Here is a 12,500-nt window from a genome sequence, read left to right on the forward strand (position 1 = left end):
AGCAATCCTGGGCAAGATAGGGTACTTTTGAAAAGTCTTGGAGCACAGTGTTCAGAAACCGGTTCCCAATTTATTAATGTAATTAACTTCTTGAATTGGAAAGGAGTCTTTTCTATGAAAAAAATATTTATAAAAAAGACTGAATAAAGGTGTGCCCTGTAAAAAGAAACAGGGAAGGATGTTTGAACATAAGTCCTCCAAACTCTTTTTTTTGCCCTAGAATTTTATTTTAATTACTTTACATGTTTTTCTACTTATTTGCATATGTCTGTATTCACTTCATGTAAGTCATGTAACAGAAGTATTTAGCTGCAGAAATCAGCATGTATTTAAAACATGCCTATCTGCATCTATTCTATAAAATGATAGTAAACCTTGTATTTTTCCCAGTGGTTGGCAGCATTTGTGACATGCCTTTTTGAACTGTATTGGCCTTGGTTAAATTTGCAAGAACAGAGCTGAGCTTAAGATTTTGGACAAGGGTTTCATGAAGTGATAAATTATTCCTTTAAAATCTCTGCTAAAAGTTGGAATTGTTTGAAAGAAGTATTTGCTATTACAGGTGTTTTTGACCTGTTATTTAGGGTATGTACGTTTCTGGCCTGCACTCTGACCACTTCAGCAGTCCAGAGGAAGAGATGCAGTTTGGCACTGCACTTGTTTAAGTGCATTGTTATGTCTACCTGGTACCGTCTATTTTACATGAACATTTTGCTGGATATAATTTTAGTAAATGTTAAGTTTATCAGCATGAGGCTGTAAGCTAATGTAGGAAACCTAAATGTAGAAAATTAGAAAGAGCAAAACTTAGGAACATCAAATGTTGGTCTTGTGGCTTTTCAAACATTACTACGTATGTAGAAGAAAATTTGCGATCAGACCATTTGTAGTCAATGAAAGCTACAGATGCAATCAGATACTGACTGGGGCTTTGAAAGCAAGCATGTGAGCTTTTGAGGGCTCATCTTAAAAAAACAGATTTTCTATTTCATTCCTCTTTGAGGCTTATTCAAGCTTTCAGTAAGTTGGATCCCGTAAAAGAAATTTCTTTTGGCGTACCACCTCTCCTGTGGGCCATCCAGTGGGAAGGCAAGGGTGGATCTGGTGAAGAGAAGAATTAAAGGCATATTTTGCACCAGAAAAAGATAACCCTGGAAGTAGAAAGTGCTGAAATCTCTAGAAAGAGGATCTGTGGAAAAATTAGTTTATGGACAGGGAAAAAAAACCCTCAAGGGATACTGAAGGGAAGCTTTGAGTAGGAGCCTGGGCGAGAAGTCAAGTAAGCGTGAGGGTTAAACAAAGACTGTCTGGTGAGGTGAAGGTACTATCACGATATTCAAAGATCAGGGGAGGGGAAATATCAGTGACAGTTGTTGCAAGCTCCTCACAAAAAAAAAATAAAATTGGTATAAAAAGTTGGCCCTGGGTTTGCAGTTTGTAAGCCCTACAGACTCTGTAAGAAGCTTTTTTTTTTTTCCTTTTTTCTTTTTTTTTTTTTAAGGGAATTTGCCTGCTAGGCAGGTCTTCCCTAGCTCTCACAGTTCTAATTATTTCCTACTGCCCTAATGCTTTCTCACTATTAAATTCTCCATTGACTGTAATAAAGTCTCCCTACTCTCAAGAGCTTGGAGAGCTGCTTTTTTTTTTTTTTTTTTTTTTTGCCTTTTTTTAAGACTGGGAGAGAGAGGGAGTGAGGGGAGTGTGCTTTCCAAGGTGGGGTTTCCCAAGCTGTCGTTGCTCAAATAAGAATCTTATCCTGAAATTGGCTGCTCATTTCTGTGTGGGCAGTAGGTAATGTACTCTAGCAGGCTTTTGCCACTATCCTATGTGTAAGATACGCATCCTACAATATTGTACAGACTACTCATATAGATAACACTGGCCTTCGTAGGGATTTTTTTTTCCACTAAGTGAAAATAAATAGCAGGTGGAAATTAATTAGACCTTACTTGCTGTTTGGGGAAGTGAACTGTTGTTTAATAATCGGATGAGTGTGACAACGTATTCTTGAATTTTAGAAAGCAGATAAATTACTGTGCCCAGGACTGACCTACTATTTTTATTAGTCTGAGGAATTGAGATGGCGTGAAAGGAAAACATACAGCCTTTAAAATGCAGGATAGCTTTTAGTTTAAGATTGAACATGATACTCTACCTTCAGTACCTTTATCTGACTGTTTGTGCCAGTCGGTTAAAAGGATGTTCATTTAAACATCTGATATATAAATAAACCGTAGTACACAGACAGTGGGAAAAATTGTGGCTTATAGTTCAGAGATAAATATTTTAGGCAATGCTTGTTTTTTCAGTTGCAGTTAACTTTAGCACAAATCAATTCATCTGATTTCTTAAAGCCTTCTCATGCCAGCTGAGCGCACCTGTTAGACAGAATGCTGCAGGAAGGATGCACGTTTTCTTTACCTGGCACTCTGCAGGGGGGGAGACGGGGGGGTGCTGAGCTGCTGGCTCTTGTCTCTAGCAAATAAATCTCATCTGTGGTAATTTGCAAAAATCCAGTTGTCAATTTTATTGTAAATCTGCATTCAAAAATGGCCTTCAGAGACCCACCATATGAGTGCCCACTTAAAAGTTTCGTACTACAGCTCGAATTCTTCACAAGAGCACTGTTTTCTGTGTTGTGATCCAGACACTGTTGTCCCATCGCTGCCCTTTTTAGCCATTTTTGAACTGTTACTTTACCCACAACTACCATCTTCGCTTGTGAGGGTATTCTAAATAGTGAAATGATTAATTGGCTTTGAAGAGATGATTTTTTTTACCATGAAAATTCTATTTTTTCTCATCAAAGATGCTGACTGCACTCACTGATGCAGATGTGATACGTATTCTTTCTGATTATGCTAAGATAGCTCCTGTAACTCACAACTGGAAGCTCCGTTTTCCTGAAAGGCCTTCCAGCACAAGGTGTTTGAGCATACTTTACACTTTTACAGAGAAAACTTATTTGAGTAGATAGCAGTATATTAAACCTAATATATGTACTTTATTTTACAGTATTTCAATAGCAGTTGACCTAATTAGTGTTTTAATCATATTCATTTACTTACATATTTAAAAAATACACGGTGAAGTAATTTATGTCTGTGCTTAACTCAAGCTTTGAAAGCTAAATGTTTTAGATAAAGTGAAAAAAAAAACCCTTTACAAATATTCTCGTAGCTTGTCTAATTTTTTGTTCTTACACATTCAGCTATGTCCTTCATATTTGGCATTTTGATTTATTAGGCAATCTTAAGTATTAAAGACTTTTAACATACCAGCACAAGACTTCAGATGCATTGTGCCTTGTGTCAATGATGAATTAATTCCAGCAGAGCACAAAAGTTACCATTATTTAAGCCTAGCTCCTCACCTCTGCATTTACATCATAGGCCAGTTTTAAAAGGCTGAAGTTTAGGCTGTGTCTTAGGAAGTGAAACACAGTAAACGCGTGGGCACGCTGGGGAATGTCAGGTTCATGGTATTGAGCACTGTGAGCTATAGGTCTGTCTTGTCTGTGGATCAACCAACGTGGGCACCTTAACGCCGGTGTAGGAATATGGGTCCAGGGGTGTTGCCTTGGTTCGGGGAGCTCACCCCGGAGCAGGGTGGGCAGCCGCTCTAGTTTCTGGAGGTGGTTTGTGATGGCGGCTGCCGACCTCCACGTCGCCAGTACTGAGGGGCAGCACGCAGTGCGCTCTCCGCTCCATAAGGATGCAAAGATGGCGTCCCTCGTGGGGGGACAGGACCGACCGGCAGCTGGAGATCAGCTTCTCGTTTGTCTCAGCAGGTGGAAAAGTGCCATCAAGGGGTACCAGCCAGCGCAGGGCTCGGTGCCGCAGCCCTCAGCAGGAGCGCCCCGGGGGCGGGCGGGGCACGGCCAGCATGCCCCGGGGCGGGGCGGGGCGGGGCGGGGCGGGATGCCGGCCCCGGGGCGCCCCCTGGCGGCAGCTCCCGTGCTGCGCACCTGCTCCCGCCTCCCGGTACGGCGGCGGCACGGGCGGCGACCTGGGGAACGGCGGCCCGAGGCGCGGCCGGCAGCAGCAGCAGCAGCAGCAGCAGCAGCAGCAGCAGCAGCCCTTTGCGCCGGGGACTTGGGCGCCAGCAGAACCTGTACCTGGCAGGGCAGAACAAACCCCGCGAGCCTGGCGCTCGGTACACCCTATCATAAAGTAAGGAGGTCTAATTGAGCTACGGCTCTCTATCCTGCTATTTGTACAAATAAAAGACCACATCTTGATGCAAAATAAACACAAAAGCACTGTTGTGACTGTAACAGGGAGTCATATACTAATTTATATAATAAGTGGTTGTGCACGCTTTATTCAAGATTATGGCTGCAAGAAATGGCATGAATTGCTGGGTGTGTTTAATGCTGGATTATAGCAATTTGAAACATGTCAAACACATGGCTAATGCCTCATGCTTCACTCATTCTTGCGTAAACCTGCATAGCCACCATCCATTATACCCTTGGTAACAACACAATTCTGCAAGTAAATATTGTTACACTAAGTAACCTTTCAATTCAAGTTGTTTAGGAAGAGAAAATGCAATCTTGTGCAGTCAGTTCCAGTGTCAGTTTAATGTTTCAAAAGGGAAGTGGTGTAGAGAATAAGTATCTGTACAGTGACTTGCCGGCTTAAAACACACACGCGTGCACGTGCACGCACACGCGCGCACAGAAAATGTGCAGTTTATTGCAGGGGAGAAAAGTAAAACTGTAGCTTTTAACTTCACAGGACCAGTATTTCTTTTCTGGTATGGATGATTGCTTGGTTGCCCTGGCAGAATTAGGCATTCAACCTGCAGCGCAACCACACGCTAAAATAATCTACAATTTCATCCTCTCTTGCAGAAAGCAGCAAATATTTTCGCCATACCTTTGTTTAAAATACCTGGTAGCAGAGCTTATACCTCACCTTTGGCGACAAGAGTTTGGGAATCACAGCAGAAGTATCTGCTGGTGAATGTATGTGTCTGTGAATGTGTGTGCGTGTGTGCATGCGTGCCTGTGTAGGCACACTCATGACTGACAGCGAGTGTGACAGCAAGAGAAAAAAAGAAGGATTAGGAAGTGTGAATGTGTATAAATGTGTGTAAACAGGGACCTGTATATTTTTTCTTGTCCTATTTGAAATACTAAACTTTCTGCCTTAGTATCTGGCAGTCATTGTATTTCCTTTGTATTTATTTACGATTATTATGCTAACAACCCGCACTACTGTTGTAAAAGCAAGAAAAAAAGTACAGTAGTTTGCTTAGTGAGATGTTGCAGGTTCAAATTATTATGCCACCAATAACTGAAATTATTGATAGATAGATAGTCAGAAATTATCCTCGTTTAGATGTTTTCAGTGCTTTAACTTGCAAGGGTTTAGAGTAGATAGTACGTACACACACGTGTGTAGATAAACATGTATATGTGTGTGTGTGTGTGTGTGTGTGTATGCCAGAGAAAAGAAGGGAAACAGAAAAGATTCTGTGCTCTTGCTTTTTCCAGCATCTCTTTTTCAGTTGCCGGCAGTGAGAAGGGGGCTGTGGACAACCAACACAGAGCATTACTCAAGCCAAAGTTTCAGTATTCTATTTAAAAGTACCCTTTTACAACTAGAAAAAACATTTTATGTTTAACATAAAATTCTAGGGACTCTTTCTTCTTCATATAAATACCTTAGTATTTCTTCCACTTCACTTCCAAATAAACTACCCTTTCTAGCACTGATACTCTATAGTTTCATTCTTTCTGTACACAGCTGTTGGGTCGGATTTGTTGTTTTCTATTGCCAGAGTAGTGTTTCTGGTCATGTTATGTTAAAGCCGATTCTGCTGGCTCACAGACACTTTAACTTAAAATGCAGAGCCCGAACTACACTCTGGGGCTTTGCAAGGATACAAAATCCACAAGACATAAAACCCTTTGGTTAATATGAACTGGAAGATGTTTAACCCTTCTCGGCTAATTGTAATGAAAGAGTTGGAGAGACATAAAAATGGGGGGGCTGATGTATTTATTTATTAAATTTCTGAGTGTTTTCTAATGTTTCGATTATCTAACATTTACACCCCTTTGCCCTTTTAATGCTCTTGGCTAAGTGTACCACTGTTATTGTCTAACGTTCGAATTTGTAAAAGATGAACCTGTCTGTTGGTTAAACCTTTGTTTGACTAAAAGAGGATTAATGTTTGAATTTCCCGAATTTCCGAATCCTTGTAACGATACAGTTGATGAAGTGTTTTAAATAGATTTCCACTCTGATATACATGTCTTTTTATTGAAAGTAAATATTGTAAAAATCGGAAAGGGCTGCCTGCTCCCACAGTTGTGGCATACCCGCATTAGAATTTTCATATAACTACTAAGGGCAATCAGACCCTTTTCTCTGAATATTTTAAACATTGTACATGTAAAATTTATGCCTAATTTGAATACTTATTAGCTGCCTAATCTCAGAAAAGAGTATTAGCTTTGTTTTTGCCTTGTAAAATTCATCACTGCGTGTATCACTTTTTCCATTTCTATTATTTTTCTTCGCTGATGTTCGTAAGAGTGTTTAAGAAGGGCTGTTTGTTCATAAACACATCTGGTGCTGCTGTTGTTTACTGGCTATAACAGCTGCCCTCCTTTATGTTAACTGTGTTCATGTTTGGGTTTTTTGCATCCTCTTTATTTTTGACCAGACCATCTTTAAATAACTCCTCTTTTACTATTTTAACTTTCTTTACACAATATATACTTTCACTTTATCTTGTAGGCGCATGTTTGTGTTAATTCATACAGCGTTTTGATTAATATCCCATGCACGTAGTTGAAGTTGTAATGATCCATTTCCTGCTTTTTTTTTTTTTTGGCGGAGAAAAGCTATTGCTCATACTTTGCAAGGGAACAAATAACTAAGTTCAATAATTAGGCTAAGCAGCAAGCTTTGTTTCTTTTCCCGAGTTTGCTTACACATCCCTCTCCCTTCAGAGGTGTCTTTTAAAGTCACAGCTCAGCCAGGTTGTTGTGGGGACTCTTTCAGTACGTCGGGAGTGAGGGTGAAGGAAAGTGAGGTCCATTCTGACCCTGTGCGAGCAGGAGAGGACTTTGGTGGCTCTGAGAAGAGACGTTGACCTTTCCGTATTACAGATACAAAATGCACCTTGAAATTCTGGTTTGTAAGGACACGTTGGTTCTTTATTTACTGCAAAGATTTCAACTGATCTTGGCAGGACATCTCATTGCTATCCTGAAAGTACAGTATATTTATGCAGTGAAAATGATAAAACATTTATTACTGTAGAGAAGGTAATATGCATAATTTATGCTGTTTTTAGCACAATCATTAGTGATATTCTTGATAGATTTTATTTCCAGCTTTCATATCTAATACATGCCTGGAAAATTAATTTTATATCTTTCATTTATTTGCCTATGTTAAAATTGAGTTTTAAGTCATCTTCAAGTGAACAGTTTGATTGCTGCTCATGCATAAGCTTAATTACTTCCCAGGAAGGACAGTATTAAATGTTTTAAATGTCAGAAAAATAAATGAATATCAGCCGTTTGATTAAAAAAATAGGCAATATCTGACGTGTTTGCAGCAGGAGCTTTTTCTTAAAATGCCTCCGAGGCAAAATTTTATTTAGTCACAAAAAAGGAGAAGCCCATTATACTATTTATCATTGGTTGATACCATATGATTTGTAACACCCTTACAAAATTTTAATTTTGTATGATTAGCTGTGCATCATTAAACAACAGCCTTGCATAAGATATGCTGTAAAATTCTGACAGAATCAAGATAGTGAATATTTTAAATAAGGCTGTATAGTCATCCATGGTTGTCAAAGCTAGATAATAGGAAATATAGAGCAGTGTGTGAAATCGTGCCTTCATTTAAACTGGTTTTATAGGTAGACTTTAAAATGTAGTCGTTCATAAATGCTATTGACCATGCTGTGTGCATGGTGTGTTATTTTGGCTGTTAAATGTAAGCACACAAAGATTGCTTATAGAAACCATAATTCCGGTGATTAGTAGCTGTATGAAAGCAGAGTTTGCATCGCATTTCTTGGTAAACGGCTCGCGAGGCTTTTTTCTTCTTCTAAAGATGCTGTCTGTGTAATTGGCAGAGAGGGACATCTTGATAATGGAAGTGTGAAGGTGTAACGCGTGTGTTAATTGATACTTCTTAATCACTTTTAGGTATTAAGTCATGATGCAGGAATCTGCGACAGAGACAATAAGCAACAGTTCAATGAATCAAAATGGAATGAGCACTCTAAGCAGCCAATTAGATGCTGGCAGCAGAGATGGAAGATCAAGTGGTGACACGAGCACTGAAGTAAGCACAGTAGAACTGCTGCATCTGCAACAACAGCAGGTAAGTTTGTTTTGCTTCCTGTTTGTTTTTAAACAAATAAAGGGCTGTTTTCGGACGGGCACCCTTCCGCAGACCCTCTGTGCGTGCTGAATGTGAAGTATCGTGCAAGTGAAGAGCGTGGGGCGTTACTTGTTGTTGTTTTTGTGCACGTTAATGCTGAAATGCAAGGAGCCTGTTTTCGTGGCGGCAACATCTTGCGGATACCGCCGCACACCACCGCGCTCGCCTGGTGATTAAAATCCCGTGGCGTATTTATAAAAGTTGTGCCGAAGCCTTGCAGTGCATGTTTTCAGAATCTGTTAGTTTACTGTGCGATTCGGTCGCGTAGGACGTGATGCAGAGCTTTCCACCAGAGGGCCACATTACTTGAGACTTCGCTTCGCTTGCGATGAATTGTTCCAAAGTCGGAGCTGGGGTGAAGGGACCAGAGTGACTTCTCACAATAAAGATGCTTTGCTGCCGTAGGTGTAAATAAAAAATGCTGGTTAGTTCAGAACCACTGAAATAAAAAAGACCATGTGCCTGTCTGTGTGTGCGTGTGTGGGAGTGTAATTTGGATTTGTGATTTTGAAAATATGGGAAAAGAGAGAAGCAGCTTTTCTGTAGGTATGTTTCCATTCTCACTTTTAAAACATTTTTTTTGTCTGTTTGTTTTCTCAACGAGTTAATGGAGAACTGCTTTTATGTTTAAAACTGTAAAATTAAACCGTTGTCTGACTGCTGATGCCATCTAATTATGAGATGCAATCAATTAATTTTTGTCACTGTAAGATTTCTTTTCCTTTTAAAACCTGAACAAACATAATTCCTGCCACTTTGTCTACCTAAAGAGTTGCCTCCCCGTCAGGGGATGCAGATTGTACTAATGCAGTGAACCCCAAACGGTTTGTTTGGTAAACAGTTGGGGTCTGATTCTGCAGAGTGCCTGTACCTGCTCTGAACTCCTGAAAGTCTTCAGTGCCTGGTCCTCTCATCTGCTGAGGCCACTCAGCACCTTTGGAGTTCAAACCCTTCATTTGTAAATACTGAGGTTTTTAATTTCAACGTCAGGTATTGCATTAATGGAAGGAAAGTTGTCTCCTGTAAGATAAAATATTATAAAAATCCTGTTTTATAGAAACATGTTTTAACAGGATAGATAAATTGCATGTGTACGGGCCTCTGAAATAACAGGTCATAATAGCTCTTAAAATTGAATCATTCTTAGTGCTGAATTAAGCAGTGTACACTAGCTACATTTATAGTTAAATATTTTAAATGGTGACAGAAAATGTGGAAGAATTAAATAGTTGTAGATTGAAATATGAGAGGTTGTTAAGGCTTGAATCTGTGCCTTGCTTTAAATTCAAGTGTATTCTGTTTTAACAATTGAGCACTTACAGTATTACAGTCTGAGGAAATACAGGTTTCAGTGTCTTCATTAAGTTCTTAGCAGGCTTACACCTATATATACACACACTCTATTATCTATATATATACACTGTGTATATATAGTATTTTCATGTAAAATTATCTATATATACACACACATATATTAAAAAAAAATATTGTTTTCATTGAAAAGCATGCCATCGCCTTTATTCAGGTGTTCAGATTATAACAGCATTTTAAAATTTTCATTGAGAGTGTATTTAATTGGTGAAAATGTTTGGAAAACTAAATTTAAGTGAAACACTTTAAAACACAAAAATACCAACAGAATAATGTGCCACTTACATGTTTCTCAAAGCAGCAGTCCTAGGCATTTGTAGCCAATTTGTCCATACAGTCACAGATTCCAGTAGATAGCATTTGCAAAGACCACAGAGAATAACAACTGAAGATGAAAATATCCAGTTGAGTACTAATAACAGACAGGTTCTGAGGGGACAGGCTTAGAAGTGACAATCTTTTCTTCAAAACTGTGATTAGATCTTAAATAAGCAGACAGGCAAAGTAAAACCATGGGTACAGTTAATAGGACTCAAGAGGCATTTTATGGTAGGGTCTGCACCATAGGATTTAAATACAACTTGAGTTAGGCATATAAATCCTTCTATAAAATATGTTGATGTGAAACATAAACACTAGTAAACATGCAGTAGGATGTCCTTTAGATTATGGGCATAGCTTTATGCTACCTTTGCTTTTCTTTCTCTTTTTTCTATTTCTTCTTTTTCTGTTTTTGACCAGATGCCTTTTGAAATATGATTTAAGAGGAAAATGATGGCTGGTTTTATTATTGTCACTGTAGTAACTCTCTAAAATGTTATTTTTAATATGCGACTTGCCCAACAAAGTTTGACAAGTAGAAAAACAAAGCAAACCTCATTGTACCTGCAGTTATTATTCTTAAGATTTTTTATAGTTTAAATGTGTGTAAGATATAATGTATTGATGTCATAGTTTAACATTCAGGTTTTGACTTCTCTGAGTCATTTTATTGGGTGACTATCTATATTGGGTAATCTATATTGGGTGAATCTATATTATTCAAATAAACAATATCAAGTTCGTTACAGCTTTTTCTGAAGGAAGCAAGTAAATGATTGCTGGTTTTAATACATTTCCTTCAGCTGGGCAGCTACATAAAGCTATGGTAATGCTTAAGAATAGCTATATCAGCTGAGTAAAATCACAAAGTAAGTTTTCACTGTGGCATGAGTGTGTACTGGGGAAAGTTAAACATGAACAATTTTAGACTATGCAAAGAGCAACTGGGCTCAGTTAAAAATTTTAAGTTACATACGATTTGCATCTTGTTCAAGCATTATGATCACAAATTGGTGATTTATAGAAAGTAAATAAGCTAAAATAATAGACTTCATTAGGTTCTTCTAAGCAATTATATGGAGTTTGGACAGTCCTGTTATTGGCTTGATGAACTATGTTGTTGTGATCTTTATATAGAAATGAGAAGTTTGACTTAAATCAGGGAGTTACTCCTCATCCATGTATCAAGAGAGAATGACAGTATTCTATAATATATTGTAATATATACTTGGTGATAAATGGATTGGGTGCTGTCACAAGTCATCAGGTCGGCTTTGAAGATGTATGACTAGAACGTAAGCAACTTTTTATCTTACTGTCGATATTTATCAATTTATAAATATTGCTAAAGTGAATGTAGATTTTTGTTATTAAAATATGATGCAAACTGTAATCTGCTCAGGCTTGTTTCTTCTGCTTTTTTTGGCTTATGACGAGACGTTCTCTCTCTCTCATATATGTACATTCGTACACTTCTGAGATTTTCACTTTCATTTTTTTCCTTGTCTGTTAAAATCAGTGTTTGATACTAGAATGTATAATACATGGCAAAAGCATATCCTTGATTAAATACATTGACAGATTATTCTGCATTAGATGTAGAATTTTATTTTGATATTAAGTTTGTAGAATTAATTGTTTGTGTCACTAAGGTCAAAATAGTTGCTAAAAAAACATGATTGCTTTACAGGGTAGATTTGAGCTTGCATTTTGAGTATTCATTAAGTCAGTTCTACCAAGATAATCTTTTTAAATGTTTTATGGGAATTTATTGGTAAGAAGCTGTTTCAGTTGACTATGTTTAAAATTATTTTTCCAAAGCAGTTTTATTTTTTTAACATATCACTTACCACTAGCATTTCATTGATACAAAATATAAATAATATTTACAAAAGCAAAAGCGTGATGCTAGTATTCAGGTTATCCTGATGATGTAGAAATAGAAGTTTTCCTTTCTTACGTGTTTCGTCCTGGTGATTATTTAAAAAGGAGGAGGAAAATAACAGCGTTTTTTTGTTTGTTATGTGAAGTCTTAAATTAGGCGTTAACAAAACTTATGTTTCTGTATGTGGGACATTAGTTCTATTTACTAAACCACTAGAAACTTGCGTTTTGACTCCTCGAAAGAGCAAATGAATTTTCTCATACTGTACAGGCAGTTTGTATTAAAAAGTGACATAAAAATCCACAACTACTACACCTTTGGCAAAAGCTGATGCCATAAAGAATACTGATGATATGTAACTTAAATATAAAACTTCTTATTGCATCTGATTGCACTTACTGTTACTTAGATTGACCACATGTCATAGTAGGAAAAAATGCTTCTTCTTAGCGATTTAAAACTGAAGTTAAAATTCTGGAAAATTATGCAGAAGTGTT

At 37.9% G+C, this 12,500-nt stretch overlaps 1 protein-coding gene across 1 annotated transcript in view; it reads left to right on the forward strand.

Moving 5' to 3' along the window:
* Nucleotides 1-12,500, forward strand: part of FOXP2 (forkhead box P2) — a 371,543-nt gene that overhangs the window by 169,096 nt on the left and 189,947 nt on the right. Inside the window, exon 3 of the mRNA XM_050914983.1 lies at nucleotides 8,189-8,366. Within this exon, the coding sequence (XP_050770940.1) occupies nucleotides 8,199-8,366 (168 nt within the window). The 5' untranslated portion in view covers nucleotides 8,189-8,198. The remainder of the gene's footprint in view (nucleotides 1-8,188; nucleotides 8,367-12,500) is intronic.

This window comes from Gymnogyps californianus, chromosome 1 (genome assembly GCF_018139145.2).
Source record: "Gymnogyps californianus isolate 813 chromosome 1, ASM1813914v2, whole genome shotgun sequence".
Classification (NCBI taxonomy): domain Eukaryota; kingdom Metazoa; phylum Chordata; class Aves; order Accipitriformes; family Cathartidae; genus Gymnogyps; species Gymnogyps californianus.